This window comes from Rhamphochromis longiceps, linkage group LG3 (assembly GCF_057381845.1).
Source record: "Rhamphochromis longiceps isolate RC_006_pf linkage group LG3, R_longiceps_female_GT1.1, whole genome shotgun sequence".
NCBI lineage: Eukaryota > Metazoa > Chordata > Actinopteri > Cichliformes > Cichlidae > Rhamphochromis > Rhamphochromis longiceps.
In genome coordinates, this window is record NC_140559.1 from 30,808,519 (window position 1) to 30,831,189 (window position 22,671).

At 40.4% G+C, this 22,671-nt stretch overlaps 2 protein-coding genes across 5 annotated transcripts in view; both read right to left on the reverse strand.

The window, feature by feature from the left end:
• The window catches only part of LOC146674054 (protein NLRC3-like), a 176,731-nt gene extending 162,823 nt beyond the window's left edge, over positions 1-13,908 (reverse strand). For 2 of the 4 annotated variants that reach the window (XR_014908972.1, XM_085392568.1), the window contains exons 1-11: positions 13,496-13,751; positions 12,507-12,536; positions 12,184-12,297; positions 11,784-11,906; positions 10,356-10,407; positions 9,697-9,916; positions 7,812-9,606; positions 7,548-7,721; positions 6,999-7,172; positions 2,583-2,629; positions 2,034-2,289 (exon numbers count right to left, since the gene is read on the reverse strand). Coding sequence is in view for 3 of the 4 variants with exons in the window: in XM_085392568.1 (XP_085248694.1) it covers positions 2,034-2,289; positions 2,583-2,629; positions 6,999-7,172; positions 7,548-7,721; positions 7,812-9,606; positions 9,697-9,916; positions 10,356-10,407; positions 11,784-11,906; positions 12,184-12,297; positions 12,507-12,514 (2,963 nt within the window). In the remaining variant the exon portion in view is untranslated. Of the gene's footprint in view, positions 1-1,277; positions 2,290-2,582; positions 2,630-6,998; positions 7,173-7,547; positions 7,722-7,811; positions 9,607-9,696; positions 9,917-10,355; positions 10,408-11,783; positions 11,907-12,183; positions 12,298-12,506; positions 12,537-13,495; positions 13,752-13,776 lie in introns of those variants that run through there. The other 2 variants (XM_085392565.1, XM_085392567.1) reach the window with 2 other exon arrangements.
• A 6,024-nt stretch (positions 13,909-19,932) lies between these two features.
• Positions 19,933-22,668, reverse strand: LOC146674067 (tripartite motif-containing protein 16-like). Its single transcript, XM_085393487.1, has one exon. It carries the CDS (start codon positions 22,645-22,647, stop codon positions 20,980-20,982), a length of 1,668 nt encoding a protein of 555 aa, XP_085249613.1. The 5' UTR covers positions 22,648-22,668; the 3' UTR covers positions 19,933-20,979.
• Between the last annotated feature and the right edge of the window lie 3 nt (positions 22,669-22,671).

Here is a 22,671-nt window from a genome sequence, read left to right on the forward strand (position 1 = left end):
TAGGTCTACAAAGCTGAGCAAAAGAGCAACATCACAATAACATGGCTCAAAATTTCAACACTAACAAGCCTCCTGACTTCCTGCAAAAAGACCTAATGAATGTGAAAAGGAAAACACATGTTTATTCTATAACAGTGAGACTAACACTGAGGCGTATCCAGATGAGCACTACAGAGGATGACAGTATCATTCAGTTCACCTGGAACGGATGGCTTGAGTGTCTTCTTAAGTCATCTGAGACTCAACGACACAGGCACATATCACTGCATCGCTATCCTTAAGAGAAAGAATAGGTCATAGGTCAAATCACGTGACCTCAAAGTTACAGATAAGATAACAATACTAGCTCCTTTGGGTTTGTTTATAGCACTTTCACTCAATCTGTTTGGTAAATAATAGGCCAGTTATGTACATATAGAAAGTAGGTGCTGCTACTGTTATACATAAGTTGCTTTTAAAATACCTCAGAGCTGTATCACAGTGTACTTTTACATCAGCCTCCACTCCTCTACATTTACATTTATAAAACCAACCTTTTTTCAAGTGAAGATGCCAACAAATCCATACTATCCTGACCAGCTTCTTCTAAAACAGGTTATTAGGCTTCAGTGGTGGCTGTAACTCAGGAGGTAGAGCCAGTCTACTGACTGAAAGGTTGGTGGTTTGATCCCTGATTACACGAGTCTGCATGCCAAATATCCTTGTGCAAGATACTAACCCCAAGTTGCTCTCCAATGCTTCCATGTTAGGGGTTAGATAAAAGCATAGAAGAAAGTGTTTGGTTGAATGGGACATGTTGTTTAAAGCGCTTTGGGGTCGTAGCAAAGTGCTGTGTAACAATCAGTCCATTTATCATTAGTGCGAAACTGTTTTTGATTTTAGGTCCGGGAGGGCATCATGTGTAAAACTCAGCAAAGTCAAACATGTTGAACCACCCACTGTACTGACCTCTTCTGGCAACAGAGGAACAAGTAGCTTCTCTCTTTTTTCTAAACTGACAGCTGTTTTCTAGTTTTTCATTTCCATGAATATGTGAGGGTTTGCTTTATTTAGATAAATTAAAAGTATATTTTTGCTGGTAAATCAAGGCCATCATGTGAAAATGTCCTCCATAATTTTACTTTTTGGTTAAAGGTTAGAAAATGTACTCTAAAGGTTTTAAGTATAATAACAAGCATCTGTAAAAAAATAAATAAATAAGGAATAGTTTGATTTTTTTCATTTCTTTTTTTAAATATCAGTTTGCATGCATGTTCACAGATAAAACACACGAATAGAAACTCTGTCACAGATTTTATTCTTGTGATAAAAAATAGTATAAAATACAAATTGAGACATGAAGTGTGCATTTATACAACACGTAACATATCAATGCTATGTGACAAATCATCGGTATGTTGTGTGTTGGGAATGAGAATGCTCTGAGATTTCACTGCCTATTATTAAAAAAACAAAACAAAACAAAAAACACCTGGTTGCTCTAGCATCACCATACTGGAGGATCCAGAGATGCATTTCGCTCGCCATCCCAAAGATAAACTTAACCTTTAACAGGTCAAGTAGTTTCAGTAGATGAAAGTTAAAAAAAACTAAACAACGTACAAAGTCATAATTTATCTAGAAGCATTTTTGGTAAACAAATGAAGCTCAATAGAGTAGAATAGCTCTTTATTGTCATTGTACATGTATTACTAAATTTTGGGTGCTCCACACTAATGTGAGAATGTGTCTTGTCGCAGTAAATTCACTCTGAGCCGTCACAGAAAGAGACAGTGGAGCCAGGTGACCTTAAATAAAACCCAGCATATAGTGCTTCAGTGAATTTGGTGTTGAAAGTGTGCAGGTGGATCAGTCTGTCAGGGAGGACACTGTAAAAGGACACAGTGCCTGCAGGGTAGTCCACATACACTGCTAATTTGTGAGAGACAATCGAGGAGGGGACAGCGATCACTATTGATGCGTAATTGTAATTTCCAAAGTAACCATCATCATTACTGCAGTAGAGACTCCAGGACTGATCAGTCCTTCCAAACCTGCTGTCATCGCCGTCTCCTTTCCGTCCAATTCCTACACAAGCTACACTGATACGAACCTCTCCACTCCACTCGACCTCCCAGTAACAGCGACCAGTCAGACTGTTGGTACAGAGCAGCTGAGGCCAGTGATCAAACCTAAGATCATGATCAGGATACAGCTGGTCTTCTTTCACGTGTGTCACCTTCTTGTTGTTGTCAGACAGTTTGAGGTTCCTGTGTGCTGTGTTTAGATCCAGCGTCAGGTCACAGAAATCTAAAGGGGACAATGAGACACAGTGCAAATGGTCTGTAATAAACACTTTTAATTTTATTTGCATGGTTTTCATGTTAATGTATGAAGAAGATCCGGTATGCAAAAGTTTTTGATTTTTTAAGAGTGTATTACCATCAGAAATTGGTTTCTACTTAGTAAGTAAGTAAGAAGATATGTAACTTTTTTGTAAAATTCATGATTACATATATTTGACAGAGGTACAACTAAAGTGTAAAAAATGTGAACACAGTACAACATGGTGTAAATAGAACTGATACATCAAAAATACTCACATTTCCTTAGACCTGGTCTCATCCACTGGACTCCTTGAGGCTCCACACTGAAATGAGAATTTTATCTTTTAGTGTGAAAACATGCCTTTATATTGTCTGAGTAATCTTTTCTAGAGAAATAATCTTGTTTCCTTTTATTCCATAATAAAATGAAAACGATAATGCACTTCCAGTTCTATGGATTTATATATCAAAGTAAATTTTTTAAAAAAGAAACCAACTGGTCTGTACAAGGTTCTTAAATTACCTAAATACAACCTGAGAAAATTGAAAAGAATTAGACATGTAAATAAAAAGCCAAAATCCTGTATAAATGACACGGTGCAAAACAGTTCACACTTGTAGCATCCGCTTAGCCATGAGTAGGAATCGAATAACTTAAGAGGAACTTTGAAGAAGAATTCTTAATTTTCTCACATGACTATATCTGCTCTGCATAAATAACAACTACTTGCTTCACTTTTTTCCTCTTTACAGTAGGAAAGTCAAAATCCATTTCCAAAGATTAGGGTGGTTCTGCATTTATTGGTGTGATGGTACACGTAAGCTCCAGACTGAGATGTCTTGATGCATGCTCAATCATCCAGGTAAGTAAATCCCAAAAGGTTGATTCTGTTCATCTGGATGTAACGTTTTCAGTGGGAAACTCCTCACAGCCTATTGTTCACATGTGCTAGTTTCAGTCATTACGCATTGAACTGTATATAAGTTTGGGGAAACCTGCAATGAGCTCAGATTAAAGAAGTCACTTGGATGAGTGACAAAACGTTTGTCCCACTGAAAACATTACATCCAGGTGAACAGAATCAACCTTTTGGGGCTCCAGACTGAGACTAAGTCTGAAAAAACAATCTGACCCAAAACATTGGCATGTATGGCAATACATCTGGTAATAAAGGGAAATGAAACAAAAGGGTTACATAATATCAAAAAATCAATTCTGTTTATCTGGACTTTGCATTTTCAGTGGGAGAAACGTTTTGTCACCCATCCATGTGACTTCTTCAGGCTCAGCTGACTGCAGGTTTCACCAACCTTATAAACAGTACACAGCAAATTCAAAAGTGTTAAATGTTTTGGTGTTAATAGTCTTCTTGCAAAAGTAGAGTTAATTTTACTCTAAGTAGAGTCACATTCTTTTAATGTAACTCTGAGGTGTAAAATGATAGTAGTTAAAATCGAGTGTTAAAAATGAGTGTTTCTCTGTCAAATCTGGAGGTGTTACAATGGAAACATTAACTCCTGACCTCTTAACTCTGAACTCCTAGAGGGGCTACGACACCAACAGAGTAAATTCACAGACTCCGCCCCCAGCACGGCTCCAATCGAAGCTGAAGTGAAGCCGTTTCAGAACATTTTGCTCTACATATTTGAGTTGTTTGCCATGCTTGGTAAGTCATTTTTCCAAAGATTGTTTCAATTATTTCTATTAGCTTTTACTTCTGTGGCTCTTTGGAGTTGAGACAAAGCTGTGTGAAAGGCATTAGCCATGTTGCTCGCTGATAGCATAACATTCTGTTTTAGCTAGCTGAAAGGTATTGTTTGCGGGCAAATACCACAGCCTTGAAAAAAGCTTGGCTAATACCCTGTGTTAAATTATCAACTCCAGACAGATTTGGTGTTTAACACTAAATCAGAGTTAACGTACCAACTCTCCAAAAAGAGTTAAATTAACACTCTCTGGTGTGGACCCATAGACACTTTAATAGTGTTGAAATCAAATCCAACAGTGTTAATTTGGACATGCTGGATTTGCTGTGTACATTTGCAAAATAACGGAAAACAGCCCACTTGTTCTAGTGGAAAAACATGGGGAACACAGCAGAAACGAATTAGGTGTCATCTGACAGGAGGAAGCAGGACTGCACACACTGAACACAGAACTTGAGATTGTCAAAATAAAACAGGAAACACACTGAGACACAGACCAAGAGACAAAGGCTTGACAAAGGGGCAGGGGGAGGAAATAGACAGGGATGGACATGACAGATTAGGTAGAAAGGATTGAACACAAGGAGAGAAACATGGGAACAACTAAGGGAGACGAGGCCTGGAGGGAGAGGGAGTGAGCGAGAGACAGAGAGGGGGGGACGGAGGGACACAGAGCAGGCAAAGAGACATAATGGCTGAGGAAAAGAGACATGGATGGACATGACAGACAGAGGAGACATGGAAAGAAACACATGGAGGGGAAAACGGGAACAGAAAAGCGAGATGAAACACAAAGACATGACTGGGGGACACATGAATAAACTTAAAGACATTAGGAAAACTAAAACCCAAACCTAAATCATCTTAACCTCTTAAGCCCCAACGCCCCCTGATACGGGGGCAAAAGGCAGGAGATCAGTTAGGCTTAAGGGGCTTAAGAGGTTAATAAAGTAAAGTGTCAACAATCCCAAAATAAACTCAAACCCCCCATCGCAGACCAAGAACTATGACAAAGACACTTGTCAGAACTTGTCAGGGTTAAACACATCAAAACCACACTTAGCTATTGTGACACCTACAAGTGTATGGTCACAGTTGTAATCTGCTGGAAACATTTACTGATGTAAAAGCCTTTGGTTCACTGCTGTATTGCACTTTTCAGTTAAGGTTATGAAAATTGCGTGGCGTCGCCACAATTCCACTTGTAGTGTAAAGACGTGGTGGGTCTTACTACATCTGTTTTATTTCGTAGCACATGTAGCTCTGAGACATAATTTTAACCTGATGTTAGTAGAAGTTTTACAGTTGATGATTTCAACATAACCTCATTCTTACTCATTATATTGCTAAATGTAAATAGACTGGTTTATATTTACTTTTGGACAACTATAGAATATGTTTGTTTATTGTTTGCAAATATAGTGTTTAATCTTTTAAGGTATAAAGAGTTTGTAACAGTTATAATAAGCAGGTTATTCGCAGTGCTAATATTACTGCACAGAGATATTGTTGAAGCTGGACAGCAGCAGGATTTAGTTACAGATTTATTGTAAATAATTATTAAATTATTTTGTAGATCTATACTTGTGAAAAAAAACAATGCGACCAAGTGGGTTTAATATGTGAACCTGATTGAATATGATGGTTTTTTTTGTCACAAGAGGAATGACTGAAGGAAAGAGGAACGTGTGTATAAATGAACAGAAAACAATGGTATAAAATTCTGTGTAATAGAAAGACAAGGAAGAGCCTCCACAACTTATGTCTCCAGTCTCTACTTTTCTGTATAAAATAGACCCCATTGAAGGCCTATAACACGATGGTCATGTGATGTTGGTGTTGTGAGCAACACTTTAAAGCAGTGTAGTAAAAAACTGAACTTCATAAGATCGACACAGTTTCAAACATCAGTATCAAGGGTCCCATCCCAAGCTATTTGTTACATTCTCCCTCAAGCTGTGTATTCCTCCTTGTGTATTTCTGCATTTCCTGAGCAACTTTAATTTGTATTTTGTTAAGCTCAGCAATAAAGCTTCCTTTTAATCACCTTGTTTCTCATGTCCTGCATTTTGGGTCTAACTAATCTTGCCACACAGCCAAGCTTTACACACAACGAGAGAGGCAACGCTCGTGGGCAATGATGATGAATCCTGATGGGATGTGATTGGGGTAAATACCTCAATCTTTTATTGAAATGCACAATCTCAATTGTCAACCTTAATGAGGTTGCAAGGTCATGCAGTCATAAGGTAGTGGGTGCCTATTTCATTTGATTTTAAACACTGTTTGAGGCCTAACTCATCATGATCCCAGCCTTGTTTATTTGTTTTTAGTCAATTATTCTCTCAAAACTTGGCAGTCTGGAAACAAAGAAAATAATCGATCTGATACAGAGCAAAAACTAATTTGAAAAAAGTCAGTTGTGCCTCTCTCTTGAATTAAAGGTTAAGGTAAACTTAGAGTTAAGGTTATCACTTACTTTACTTTTTTGTCCATAATTGGATAGATATATTGTAGATAGGCAGGAAAGTGGTGAGAGGAAGAGGAAAAGACATGCAGCAAAAGGCTGCTTGAACCCAGGCCTACTGCTCTCCGGCCATACGGCATATGGTCGCCTGTTCACCCACTGAGCTCAAGTAGATCAACAAGATGACCCCTTATTGTGAATGATATCACAGTATGCAACTGCTTGGCAAAGACTGTGACAGCTGGGATATGTTTGAGCACCCCCTTTGACCAGCAAGACAAGAAAATGTTAGAGATGATTGATTTTGTGATTTTGACTCACAGATGAGCTTTACTGTGATTGGTTCTGAGTCATTCAGCCACACAGTTGCCCATTTGACTGGACATACAGACTGTATTACGGGCCATCAGGTCAGTGGTTACAATAAACCCTTAAATGAATTCAAGTAAATATCTGCTCTTCCTTACAAAATGTTGGAAAAAAATATATATTTTCAGCTTTATTTCCTGTTTTCCTACCAGAGTATGTCCAGTTTCACATGTGGATCCTGCTGTTGAGCAGACAAAAGCTTCATTCCTGAGTCTCCTGGATGATTATAGCTCAAGTCCAGCTCTTTCAAAAAGGAGGGATTGGAGCGCAGAGCTGTGGCCAGAGAGGTGAAGCCTGTTCCTGTGATCTGACAGCCTGACAACCTTAAAACACATACAACAATGTAAGGAACTGCTCTGCATTTGATGATGTACATGCAGTCATATGAACAGATTCTGATTTCAGTTAAAGTAGTTTTAAAAAAGGCTTTTAAGGACTCTGTTTAAAAACATGGAAAAAATATTATTACATTTTATTTTATACTATGATGGACAGACATAAATAAAGTTATGTTTGTTTGTGTGTGTGTGTGTGTGTGTGTGTGTGTGTGTGTGTGTGTGTGTGTGTGTGTGTGTGTCTTTCTCTTCTACTGTGCTCTTTCAGAGCTTACACCAGAACAGAAACAACATCTTAAATCTATAAAATAATGACAGTTGTTGTGAAATATCCAAATCTCCTGAAACAAAGAGTCAGCTAACCTGAGAGTTTCCAGCACACAGTGTGGATTCCCAAGTCCAACACAAAGCAGCTTCACTCCTGAGTCCTGGAGGTTGTTGTTACTCATGTCCAGCTCTCTCAGGCTGGAGGACTGAGAACTTAGAATTGAGGAAAGAGTTTGACAGCTTCTCTCTGTGAGGTTACAGCCGCTTAACCTAGACAGACATGAATAGCAGTGAACTTTCCAAACTTTTGAAATAAATACTTTAAAGCAATCTCTTGCCAGGATTAAACTGGATACTTACTGGGCTGTCTTACAGGCTTTGACCACTGGCGGCAGCTGCAGAAGAGCCGCTTCTGAAGCTGAATATTTCCTCAAGTCAAACTCATCCACACCTGTTTCTGATGACAGTAAGACGAAGACCAGAGCTGACCACTGAGCAGGAGAGAGATCAACTTTAGACAGTTGTCCTAAACTCAGTTGATGCTGGACCTCCTTCACTACAGAGTCATCATTCAATTCATTCAGACAGTGGAACAGATTGATGCTTTTCTCAGGAGAGAGAGCGCCATTCATCTTTTTTTTAACATACTGAGCTGTTTCCTGATTTATCTGTGAGCTGTTTCCTGTTTGTGTGAGCAGGCCTTGTAAGAGATTCTGATTGGTCTGCAGTGAAAGACCAAGGAGGAACCGGAGAAACATGTCCAGATGTCCATTTGGACTTCGTAAGGCCTTGTCCACGGCACTCTGGTAGAAATGTCTTACTGAAGACTCATCAGTCTGCACTGAGGCTGTTTCTTCTTCCTCCAGCAGGTTGATACCAGAGTTGGTGAATGTCAGATGCACATGAAGAGCAGCTAAAAACTCCTGAATGCTCAGATGGACAAAACAGTAAACTTTCTCTTGGTACAGCCCTCTCTCTTCTTTAAAGATCTGTGTGAACACTCCTGAGTACACTGAGGCTTCTCTGACATTAATGCCACACTCTGTCAGGTCTGATTCATAGAAGATCAGGTTTCCTTTCTGCAGCTCCTGAAACGCCAGTTTCCCCAGTGCTTCAATCATCTTCCTGCTCTCTGGACTCCAGAGAGGATCTGTCTCAGCTCCTCCATCATACTTGATGTTCTTCAGTTTGGTCTGAACCACCAGGAAGTGCATGTACATCTCAGTCAGTGTCTTGGGCAGCTTTCCTCCAGCCTGTTTGGTTTTTAACACACTCTCTAGAACTGCAGCAGTGATCCAGCAGAAGATTGGGATGTGACACATGATGTGGAGGCTTCGTGATGTCTTGATGTGAGAGATTATGGTGTTGGCCTCTTCCTTGTCTCTGAGTCTCTTCCTGAAGTACTCTTCCTTCTTTGGGTCAGTGAACCCTCTGATCTCTGTAACCATGTCTATATAGTCTGCAGGGATCTGATTGGCTGCTGCAGGTCGTGTGGTTATCCAGATGTGAGCAGAAGGAAGCAACTTTCCCCTGATGAGGTTTGTCAGCAGCACATCCACTGATGTGGACTCTGTAACATCAGTGAGGATCTCAGTGATGTGGAAGTTCAGAGGAAGTCGACACTCATCCAGACCATCAAAGATGAAGACAACTTTGAACTTTTTAAAGTTACAGATTCCTGCTTCTTTGATTTCAGTGAAGAAGTGATGAATAAGTCCCACTAAGCTGAACTTTTTATCCTTCAGTGAATTCAGCTCTCTGAATGGGAATGGAAACATGAACTGGATGTCCTGGTTGGTCTTGTCTTCAGTCCAGTCCAAAGTGAACTTTTGTGTCAGGAATGTTTTCCCGATGCCAGCCACTCCTTTGGTCAGAACTGTTCTGATTGGTTTATTTCTTCCAGTAGAAGCTTTAAAGATGTCTTCACACCTGATTGTTGTTTCTGGTCTGTTTGGTTTCCAGGAAAACATTTCAATCTGTCTGACCTCATGTTCAGTGTTGACCTCTCCGGTCCCTCCCTCTGTGATGTAGAGCTCTGTGTAGATCTCATTTAGAGTGGTTTGGTTTCCTGGTTTAGCAATCCCCTCAGAGACACACTGGAACTTCTTCTTCAGGTTACATTTAAAAGTATTCTCACAAAGTGGATCAGGATTTTCTACAGGAAAGCACCAGAAACATGAGTGTTATGAAAATGTGACAATTTCATTCCTGTAAAGACTGAATTTATGAAGAGAAATCCTCTCACTGCTCTGCAGACAGTCAGCCAGCTCCTCCTGTTTCATTATTCTCAGGAAGTTAACTGCAAGTTTGAGAAATGCCTCTCTGCTGCTCCTTCTCTGCTTCTCTTCCTCACTGTCCAACACCTCCTCTTCATCCCTCTGACACTCTGAATAATCTGGATTCAGATCATTCTGCATCTTCTTTAGCTTGTCCTTCATAAACATGATAATGTTTCCCTCCAGTATCTGGAAAATAAGCAACACAGTCTGAATTCACAAAAATCAGATCTTCATAGTAAAAATAATTTTTCACAGATTTGTTTTCTGTGTGTTTTCAATTTAACAAAAATACCCTTACTTATGTTCATTTTACAGGAAACAATAAAATAACATAAATTAAATTAAATAATTCTAAGTACTCGGTTATTTCCCCATCTTACATCTTATGTTCCCTGTAGTTTCCTGCAAATTCCACATAAGTAAAGGGTACTTGCGCCTTATTTTCAGGTCGTGTTATAAAGTTATGCTGAAGCTTTGCTTTGAAAAGTGTTTCATAAATAAAAATAAAGTAAAAAATTAATTCATTGTTGAATTATTTCTGGAATTTTGCCATAATTTTATGACGAATATTGTACTGTGCAACATGAAAACAATTACAAACAGAGGTTGGTGTACATGTACAAACCTTAAATATTGAGTCCAGATCAGTTTGATGCTGCAGTTTCTCCTGATCAGCTCTGTGGAGACATCATTATTTATTTTTATTTTTTTTAGAAAGAGGGGCAATACATATTAATGAACATTTTAACAAATTTAAATATGCCAGATTATAGCCTTGGGCTAATTTTCATCTGCATGAAGAAATTAGAACCATTTACCACATAAATACAAGCCAACGGTTTCTTCTTCTACTGTTAGATGATCATCCTGATTAAAACAAGCACAACTGTGCTATAACAAACCTATTATGTTAATTTATAGACTTATTTATTAGACTCCACTAGTCCAAAACTAACAGGTCAGTGATGGTTCTGTACCAGTGTTCTTGTAATGACCATATTATGGATATTTCCTGCACATTGCATCATCACATTAAAAAAGTCAGATTCGTGTTGATGTGTTGAAGTGTTTCATTTTAAATTTGACCGTTTTTAAAAATACAAACACCAGGGAAGAGCATCTTACAGCAGCTGACGCTTTTTTCTGAGTAAAAAAACTTAAAATGCACAAATTAAAAAATCGTAAGATGACACTTTGAATCAGCTACATCTGTGGTGTCCAGATGCTGAACAACAAAATGATCATCTTACTACATGACCCATTTTGTCATGTTATTTCATGGAGGTCATATAAAAAGGAACCACTGGTGAAAAATGTAATGTAAATGGCCTGCATTTGTATGGCGCTCAGTCCCTAAGGACCCCAAAGCGCTTCACACTACATTCAGTCATTCACACACTGGCAATAGCAAGCTACATTGTAGCCACAGCTGCCCTGGGGCACACTGACAGAAGCGAGGCTGCCAGACACTGGCACCACCGGGCCCTCTGACCACCACCAGTAGTCAAACATGGGGTTAGTATCTTGCCCAAGGATATTTGGCATGCAGCCAGGAGGCAGCCTGGGATCGAACCACCGACCTTCTGATTAGTGGCTGCCCTGCTCTGCCACCTGAGCTACAGCCACCCCAATCGAATGTAATGTAAATATCAAGTTTAAAAAAAAAGATTTGCTGTTGTCCTTATTAGTTTTGTTGACGATTGTCATGGTGATGGTTTGTCACTATGAATTATGAGAATCATTTAATAGTTAGAGAAATCCATCAGCTCATATGGTGGCATCCAGCACCACACATACAGCTGCAGATCATTTCACCTTCCTACGCAAAACTGGCAACTGCATCAGAGTCAAAAGAGTCAAACTAACTGCTGACACATTCCTGCTGATTACCACATAAATTATAATCAGTGTGATGCCCAGTGCAGGGAATGCAGGGCTGTTAAAATAGATTTATTTTTCTTTTAAGTTAGCAGCCTCACTTATGGAGCTCTTCAATCTCAGGACTGAGGCCAGGTGTACCACAGAGCTGTAAGGTAAATGTGAAATGTCTTACTCCTCAGCAGCAGCAGACTTTCTTCCTTTAAAGTTAAAGATGAAATATTTTGACCGATCACTCTTCAAAGACACACAGCTGGGTCCAGGTTCAGGTTCAAGCGCATCTGGTGTCTCAGTGATCCTGGTGAACAGAGAAATTACATTTTTAGCCTTCTGACACAAAAAGTAGGATAAACTTGGAGCTAGTCACAGTGATAATATTACAGTAAGGCTAAAAAGTTTGATGCTCTTCACAATGTTCTCTTTAGTCTGTTTGTTTATCCAACTGTCTTTTCTTCTTTTTGTGAACAAAGTTAAAAATAAATCAATAAATCAATAAATCAATAAATGACTAAACCAAACCTTCTCACTGTTTACTCATGGAGTTAAGATACGTTTAACATTTTGTTAAGTCTTACCTCTCATCAGGAGTCAGTTCCCTTCTTTTAAAGTCAGGACGGTCTTTCTCTGGAGAGCTTCTCTCCCTCATTGTTACAGAGCTGAGTCTGGTCTCAGGCTCAGGAGAGTCTGGTCTGAGGAGTGAGGAAAAGAATAAGGCAGGGTTATATATATACACTTTTTTAATCTCCAGGTGGAACATACGCTGGAAAAACCTTGCAGGGTTAAATTGAATGAACAAAACAGAGAGCAGTTTTTTTGTAGAGAGTTACTGCAGGTATGAAATCATTTCTGTATTTGTTCTTTTAGCAGTGACGATAATGTGAGGTTTTATGTGTGATACCTTTCCATGTTGGTAAAAACCTGCAGTCACCTGATGGGAGAGAAAAGTGAGAATAAAACACAGATTTTATTTTTTTCTGTTTATTGAGATATTTGATAGCAATAAGGTATCGCTATCAAATACCTGTTTAATTATAATAATAGTTTTATATTATATTATATTATATTATATTATATTATATTATATTATATTATATTATATTATATTATATTATATTATATTATATTATATTATATTATATTATATTATAATTAAGGTTTCATTGTTTGTCAACAAAAATCTGAAATCTGAAAGAGTCAACAAACAATCATTGTGATGATTAAACTTTTTAAAGAGGAGATTACATAGAAAACAAATTTTAAAAAAGCATAAAAAACTTACATGATATAAATCAGATCAAAGATTCACTTTTTCATCATCTTCCTGAACACTGTCTGTCTGCAGCTGTTTGCTGTCTGCACCGGGAGAAGATCTGATTCTGTTCTTTCTCTATTAAGGTTTTGTCTTACTTTCACCACTTTATGCTTCAGGAGTTTGAGTCTGTATTTAAGTAAACTATTCTGTAGCTCACTTCCTTGTTTTTCTCTTATCTGTTATTGTTTTGAATACAGGTGCTCACTGTACTGATGACACGCCTACACTGTTAGACTGGTTAAACTGGTTAAACACTCCCGTGTTCTGATGTTTTGCTGAATTTCCTGCCCCTGGCTACTGAATTTCATCCATCAAGTAAAGGGTTTGAACAACTAAACATAAATTATGCAGTTACTAAATGGCGTAAAACATTTTAATTGAATAATAATTATGTTAAGAACTGTAGGGCTCTGCGTCCTGACAAAGTCAGAAATGATCCAGCCACCTGAATCAAAAACATGATAAACTACACAGAGCTCATCACCCAGAGGCATTAACAGTTTTGTCAAAGCACATAAAACCATCATCTGATTGTCTGAAAACACAAAACACCAAATTCATGGTTCATGTCTCACCTTTAGTCCTTCCAACAGAGTCTGTTCTGCCTGCAGTGGGAAACCTTCAGTCTCCTCAGTCCAGTAAAAAGGTTCTCAAAGGTTTTGTGGTCACGAGCCCCTTTCAGAGGACAACATTATCCCATATAATCAGCTGATTTGGACTTAGCTTCACATGATGATGTGCACTGACTGAAATATTTAACCACGTTCACCAGATAGCTGACTGGCTAATAATTAATTGGTAGCAGGACAGAAGACACAGAATTACAGTAAAAATAAATGAAAGATAAAATACATACATCTGCCGTGTGTCCTTCTGTCACTCTGTACTTTTTTCATCAGCCCTTACAGGACAAAGAACCGAGTGTAGTTTCATATGCAAACACAGCCGTCACGCCCGGCTGCCTGAGGTCAGGTTACATCAGCGAGTTTGTTCTTCTGTTTGTTTTCACTACAGCTTCAGTTTTCAGCAACTTCGAAGAAACACACAGATATTATTGGGTTTGGTTTCATGAGTAATGTTTGAAGACATCAGTAAAACAGGAGTAAAAAATAACAATAATTATGTTTGTGTGTGTTGACCTTGAAACAAAAAATATGATCCTCTGTAATAGGAACTAATATGAGCTCATGTTTATGTGTCTCTTTGGCACACTTAGAAATGTTAATGTAGGTAAACTGGAAAATTTATTAATATTAATAATAATTCAGTGTCCAATCTCAGGTCATTGGCTCAGACGCAGTTTTCTTTCACTCGACCTGAGCTCACCATCTCAGTAACAGCCCCACTCTTTGGTGTAAATGAGTCTTTTTATTATTTCTGTAACTTGATTTTTCTTACTTATTGTGTGCTCACTGTCTGTGTGTTTGTGTGTGTTTGTTCCTGATTCTTCACTTTTGTTGTTGTTTCAGTTCCAGCCTGAACTTTGAACTACATGATCACACAGTGGATTCTCCATTTTGTGCCAAAATCTGTTTTGAGTTTTCAACAACAGGTGTTTAAATCCACTGTTTCCCCTGTTCTGTTGGGCCTGCCTGTGTTAGAGACTAAAACATGACACACATCACACTGGAGTGGGCGCTCAACCAAACCTGACAGATCCTGGAATTATATTTTTATCTTCTGTGGAGAGATAACAGATCAAACAATCTCTGTCCTGTATTATGTCCACGACAATTTGTTTGGCAGAAATCTGGTTTCATTTAACACAACGTATTCACCTCAACACCTGTCATGTTCATGAAGGCGTTCAGGTGTCAGAGTCTCAGGAAGGACGACTCAGACTTCAACTGTTCAGACTCAGGACTGATAACTCAGGACTGGACCTGTGTCAGATGAACACTGATTATGGCTTCAGCCTTTTTGTCAAACTGAGTCTGAGAAAAAATGAACTTTTTTTATTATTTCCTTTCTGTTTGAATATAAAAGAGGCCTAAACACACAAGGTATCAATAGAAATCCCAGGACATCCTCTATTTAGTACATGAGGACTTAGCTAAAAAGGGGCAAAAGATATAGACTTAAAACAAATGTCCATTACAGAGGACATAAATGCTGCTTCTCAGGAGGATAAATGTGTCAGGTTTGGTGGTGAACGTCCACTCCAGTGTGATGTTGTGGTTCTCCTCTGCCTGATAGCAGGTCTGTGTCACATTGACTACAAATGATCCTGTTGAGGAGACAGAGAGGGAAAGAGAGGAGCAGACACACTGAGAACTGCAACAAATCTGTTGTTGAGCTTTATTTGGAGTTCATAAAGTGAAGCTGTAAACTAACCAGAGACACATGAGGTGAGGATGATGAGCAGCAGGATCCTGCAGATCATCTTCTCCCTGTGATGATAAAATTTGATTTGAGGAAGAACCTTTTCACACACATTTATATGTTTTAATTAAAAGTATAAAAACATTAGCAGAGCTGAATCTTGTCTCACATGAACTTTCTCATCTTCTAAAACATTTTGGCGGCTACCCCTCAGCCTCTCAGCAGCTGCACTTCTGGTAAATGTGAAAATCACAGGTGATCTCAGAAACGTTGACTCTGAACTTGAGGTCAAGATCACAGGGATTCAAACTCATCTCAGAGCTGACAACCTGTCTCTGAATGTGGACAAAACAAAAGAGATGATTGTTGATTTCAGGAGAACACGGAGAGATCACTGCCCACTTAACATCAATAGATCCTCTGTGGAGGTTGTCAAGAGCACCAGATTCCTTGGTCTCTACCTGGTGGAGAACCTCTCCTGGTCCCTCAACAACAGCTCCATAACCAAAAAGCCCAGCAGCGTGTCTACTTCCTGCAGAAGCAGAGGAAAGCCCATCTGCCATCATCCATTCTCACCACCTTCTACAGAGGGACTGTCGAGAGCATCCTGAGCAGCTGCATCACTGCCTGGTGTGGTAACTGCACCATATCGGATTGCAATACCCTACAATGGATAGTGAGAGCAGCTGAGAAGATCACTGGAGCCTCTCTTCCCTCCACCAAGGACACTTTCAGCACCCGCTCCATCTGCAACGCCACCAGCACTATGGAGGACCTCACACACACTTTTCACCCTGCTGCCTTCTGGAAAGAGGTACCGGAGCATTCGGGCCCTCACTGCCACACTATGGAACAGTTTCTTCCCCCAAGCCGTCAGACTCCTGAACACTCAGTGACTGGACACACACACACACACACACACACACACACACACACACACACACACACACACACACACACACACACACACACACACACACATCCATTGCACTGTCTTGTGTCTGTGTCGCCCTGTTCTGTCTAGTGTTGCACTGTCTTGTCTTGTTTTCTTAGCAGTTTTTTGGCACATTGCACTTTATGTAGTCCCGTGTTTTTCTATTATATGTCATATGTAGCACCAGGGTCTCAGAGGAAAGCTGTCATTTCACTCTGTACTGTACGACTGCACATGGTAATGACAATAACAGACACTTGACACTTGGCAGAGTTTGCAGCCACAGTTTCAGTGCAGCTCACCAGCACATGAAGAGTTAATGGTCGTCTATGATCCAAATCATGATCATTGTTCTGTGCACACTTTCAGCTACAAGATGTAAAATTGTCTGTTGATATCAGAGTGAAGTGTGTTGTTTTGTTACTCCAGTAACATGTTTAGATGTTTGCAGGCTGAGTTTATCTGTACCCGTCCTTGCGTTTCTCCGTCTCTGGCAGCTGTCTCTACGAACCATGAGCTCCTCTCTACGAACCTGGAAGAACATGTGAAGTTTTTCCTGTTGATTTTACCCGGTGCATTTCACTCACTGACCTGCAAGATAAAAACTAAATATCAGTGTAACAGATTTTCATTTCATCAGAGCTCACAGATAAGTTGAGCATTAGCCAACAGGGGGCGTTTCTCACCAGAAAATAAATGAGGCAAAATTAAACAGGTCATGTGATCGGTGTTCTTTAAAAGTTCCTTTCAGACTCACTGGTTTATTTGAAAGTTGCAGGTTAGTGCAGGAAAAACAGGTTAGTTTGCTGCACTGTGATGGACTTAACAGAACAGTGTGTGACTGCTGCACAGTGGCTGTGGCTTCATGCTCAGTTTGGTTACATCAAGTGTAGCAGAGATGAATTTGCAGTTAAGCTCATGATGCTTAGATGATGCTGGTCCTCTTTGTCTGTTCACTGCCTGCTGGAAACTTACCTGCTCGCTGCTGCTGCTCTTCCTCTCAGCTTCCCGGAGTAAGTCTGAAAACTCACCCGCCTGCCCTCCTGTCTGCACCTCTGCTCTGAAAAAGGAAAGGAAAGGTTAGACATGTTGTTCTTCTCCTCACTCCACCTCACACCTGGAGAAACCCCCTCTCTGCAGCACTTGGCCTTGACAGCACAAGGTCCTGGACCACGTTTACATGTCTTCATAAGTTAACAGATGTGAAGTATTTTCACATACGGTCCTTAAAGCTTTTGTTAAAATGCTCCACAACACTTGGTTCAATCTGGCTTCATGCAGAGAAATGTGTGATGTTAAACTGAACCATCAGCTGATGCAAATGTTTATTATTAAACTCCTCGCCTTCATCTGTTGGAAGTTTAACAGGTACACGTCCCTCACTCATCCTCAAAAGCAGATGCAACAGATGCTGCTGTCTTGGTTTGAAGACACCTGCATGCATACTTAGAAAATCCATCTGTACATGTCAGTAAGTGTCTCACATTATCATTATCTGCACAATATTCACCCATATCAGCCAAATCAGCCTCAAACTGTTTGTCGATTCCACCAATCAAAACTCTGTTTCTGGGAAAAAGTCTTCTTGCTGGTTTATGAAGTGTGTAAGTATCCTCCCTCTTTAAACAATGACAATGTTTCACCTCCAGTAGTGACAACATTACACCTGCTTATTCCCCTGCAGCTTTGAGAGGGTTATTCACACTGCCCAAACCCACCAAGTGAGCAGGGTCATGATATCATTTATGTCATGTGTTTTCCACGATCGCTATGAGACACAAGTGGTCAGACTGTGAGTGTTAACACATCTTATTTCATCCCCATCACACAAAAACACTCAGCAGTGCGCGCCTGTTTTATGCTTCCCACATCAGCAGTTTCTCCTCTTGTGCAACAGACTTGCTGTGATCCAGGGAATTGTGCACCACATCATCATTTGCGTTACGCAGAACAAAGTGCACTTTATTCAGCTTGAGCCTGGAAGCTGATAAAGAGCATTCACTAATGTGTCGCTAATTCAAACTGGAAATGTAAGGCTGGAAACCTGTTTCAGAAATCCTCTGGATCGTACCATGAATCTCATTTGTTTCGCTGTTTAAAGGAGGGAAGGTGTGTTTAGATGATGCTTGCTGGTTGTAACAACCAGTATCCCCTGACACCACACCCTGAACCCACTGCTGCACTCCTCCCCTGCAGCCGAGCACAAACCACACTGACCACACACTGCTACTAAGAATCAACATGAACACGACAGAATTAACCAGCATTGTTAAAAGAACAACTATCGAGGGCACACATTTGCTGGCTGTCTTAACTTGTTATCAGCTCCCAACACACATTATCAGCACATTTCCACACATGAGTGTTGTGAACACTGAGTGTTTATGTCACAAAGACAAACAAGCTAATTTTTCACACTTTAACGATTCACTGGATAAATTTACATCTGAGATAAAAACATGTTTTAGTGAAAAACTGCACATCCATGTTGTTTTCTGGAAGTGGGCGATGATTCTCGGGCACCGGGCGTACTGGTGGAGGCTTGGTGGGTGCAGAACCAGACGATGGTGTGGTAACCACAGCCGACGAGACTGGACCAGATGGCAACGTGGCAGCCGCAGGCGATGGAGCTGATGGTGGAGCAGGTGGTGGATGAACTGGCTCACCAGAGCTTTCAGCAGAGGATGGCAGCAAGTGAACAGGGCTGGGCTAGAGAGGGACCTGGAAACAGAGCTAAAGCCTGAACAAGTAATAGAGCTAGAAACTGAACTAGAAACTGAAGTAGAGGCTGAGCTGGTGATAAAACAGGAAACTGAGCTGATATATGAGCTAATGGCTGAAACAAAAGTTGTAGTGGTGGTTGTGATGATGGTTGTTGAACTTGCAACTAATCAGGTAACTGACTCTTAGCTGCTCTCCTCTGGGGAACAGGGATGGGTACTGGGTCTGGCCGAACACCAGCCATCCCCACCTGAGGAACAGATACGGGCGCAGGGACGAGCTGGGTTGTTCCTGCCTATACCCTGGGAGCCCGTGCAGGCGCAGGAGCTAGCTGGACCTCTGCTGCTCCCACCCAGGGAACTGAAACGGGTGCAGGAGTCAGTGTCTCTGTTAGCACTGTAAGGGTGCAAGGGAAAGCTTGGCCCGAGCTGCCCTGGGAACAGGAACTGGAAGTGCAGAGCGGAGCTCAGGAGCAGTAACAGTCACTGGGCAAACTAGGTTAATGGTGCCAAAGACAGTTTCAACTTGACACCGAGGTGTCACTCTGAATAATGTCTTTAGATTTCAAACACACAGTAGCGGAGTTATCTGATTCAGGAGATACAGAGTCCACGGAAGACGAAACAGTGTTACTGTTGATCTATTTTTACTTATTTATTTATTTGATGGATCCGCCTTCCCCTTGTGTCGACCATTCTCACCTGCTGGTAAGCCTCAGTCCTGAACTCCTCTTCCCTGTATGGTTGAATGTGAAGTTGCTTTCCCTGTCTGGATAATAAATCTTGGAAGCACATCTCCTCCCTCATTTTAGTCTAAAGAACCTGTGCACCTGACTGTGTTAAACATATAAATATGCATTAAAGCCACTAAAGTGTCTTATAGTCCCTGTTAACACATGCCTGCTGACACATGATACACAGTAATATGTGTTTGAACAAAACCTGAAACCTGTTAATGTTCTGATTTAACAGCAGATTTCTCCACATGCAGGACAGAGAAATTCCTGCCTCTGTCACACAAAAAGTGGAAAATATATTTGTTTGACATTTTAATCACAATAACAAAGAAATAAACTGTTGGTAGACCCACTTTATACAATGAATCATTCATCAGTAAAAATCTAACTCAAATCAAATACAACAAATTCAACATTCATAGAAAAAAATCCAACCCTGCAGGGATCAAACATCTGATCAAACACCAGGGTTGGACACAGACTTTCTAATCTGACATCACAAAGTTATTCTGAAGCTGTAAATCTAATTAAAAACTCCCCAAAACTACTAAGAGAAAACCCTTAAAAGGTTCAGTGATAGAAGAAAAATCCTTTACATATAAAATCAACAGAGGTTCCTGATAAATAGACTAATAAACAGAGAATAGCTGAACAGTTTCTGTGACACAGACGTAAAAATGCATAAATGCTCCATGATTTTCATTTCTATCCATCATCTTGAACACTGACTATAAATGTGTTCACTTCATTATTGTGTGATTTGGTTTCTTCACGTGTCTCTGCATCTGAAAAATGACATTAAATGTCATCACTCTAGATACAATTAAGAACAACTAAAAAAACTTCAAAGATTCCATTTTTGTTACATTTTAAAAGTTCAAACCTCAAACACATTAAGTTTACAGTCATATATGATCAAGAAAATCAACAATCTTCACATTTCAGAAACTGGAACCAGCTTTAAATGTGACTAAAATAATGATAAAACAATCAATTCTCTAATCATTGACTAACTGATGAATCACTGCAGCTCCAATATATTGTTGCATTTGACAACCCACTACAGCAACTACAGAATAAAACCACTAACCAGACTGATGACAGATTTCAAACATGCTGAATATGAAGAGTAGTATCATTTAAACTCACATGATTATCAGCCATAAGAACAAATTCAGATTTATATTGATGTAAGGTATATAAATGTAAGTACAGTTTGAATCAGTGCAATATTATTTTCACACATCAATGGACCACTGAACTTCTCAGCTTCTAAAATGTAAAGCCTCATTTAGAAACTACACAAGTACATATAATGGTCAGGGATCAACATGAACCTGTCTTCTTTATTTGACTTTAATCAACTCTGCAGTGTCTCCATCTCCATAAAGCCAAAGTCCAGCATAGAGCGGCTGAGTGAATGTGGTCTGGACTCTGTGGAGGAGAGTCATGGTTTCAGAGACGCTGTAGAAAGACAGAATACCTGCTCTGTGATCCAGGTACACTCCTACTCTGGAGGACCGAGGACCTGAGAGGACAGTTTGGACTTTGTTGTGAATAAATTTATAACTGTTCATGTCACAATATAATGCCCAAGATTTGTTATTGTTTCCAAATACACAGCCCCCCCCTGCTCTGCTGATATTCTTGTATGCGACTGCTACACGAACTGCTCTCCCTCTCCACTCCACCTCCCAGTAACAACGTCCAGTCAGACTCTCTCTACTCAGGACCTGAGACCATTCAGTGAATCTGTCTGGATGATCAGAATAAGACTTTTGTTGTTCTGTTCTTGTTACTTTTCTGTTCCCCTCAGATAATAACAGACGTCTGTGTGCTGTGTTTGGATCCAGTGTGATTTCATGTGAATATTTTAAGAATCCAGCTCTGGTCTTTGGCTCTGGTGGTGACAGTAAAACATCCACTTCAGTCACTGTCAGTGAGATGTTTGTCCATTCCTCTCTCAGAATGTCCTGTAGTTTATCTCTGGTCTCTGACACAGCTGCTGTCACATCCTCAAAGTAGCTCAGAGGACGAATATTGATGCTGGATGAGTGTGTAGACTCACTGAGTGCTGACAGTGAGGGGTAGTTGTGTAGAAACTGGTTGTGATCCTCTGTGTGTGAGAGCTGCTCCAGCTCGCCGTCTTTCCTCTTCAGCTCAGCGATCTCCTGCTCCAGCTTCTCCTGAAGCTCTTTGACTCGACTCACTTCAGTTTCCTGCTGGGATCTGACCTGCTGCTTCACATCAGAGCTTCTTTTCTGGATGAGACGGATCAGCTCAGTGAACATCTTCTCACTGTCCTCCAGTGTTTTATCAGCAGAGCCATTGATGGCCTCCACCTCCTGTTGAAGCAGCTTCACATCTTTCTCTCGCTCCTGGATTCTCTGCTGGATGTTTAGTCGTCTCACCTCGAGCTCCTTCTGCTTCTCAGTCCTTTCTGCTGCAGCTGGGACTGTTTCATGGCCTTTATGTTCATCCATCGTGCAGAGATAACAGATATTCTGCTGATCAGTACGACAGAAAATCTTCATCACCTCATCATGACGAGAGCAGATGTTCTCCTGGAGCTTCACAGAAGTTTTAACCAGCGTATGCTTTTTAAAAGCTTGAGATTCATAGTGAGGTTGGAGGTGTTTCTCACAGTAAGAGGCCAGACAGAATAAACAGGACTTGATGGCTTTCAGCTTCCTCCCAGTGCAGACATCACAGGCCACATCTTCAGGTCCAGCATAGCAGTGATCAGCTGGAGCAGCTTGGAGTCCAGTCTTCTTCAGCTGCTCCACTAAAGCTGCTAACATGGTGTTTTTCTCCAGGACAGGCCTCGGTATGAAAGTCTTCCTGCACTGAGGGCAGCTGTGGATTCCCTTCCTGTCCTCTTCATCCCAGAAACTTTTAATACAGTTCCTGCAGTAGCTGTGTCCACAGGCTGTAGTCACCGGATCCTTCAGTAGATCCAAACAGATGGAACAAGAGAAGGTTTCTCGGTCCAGCTGAACTCCTTTCTGCGCCATTTCTCCTCTCAGTGTCAGTGACTG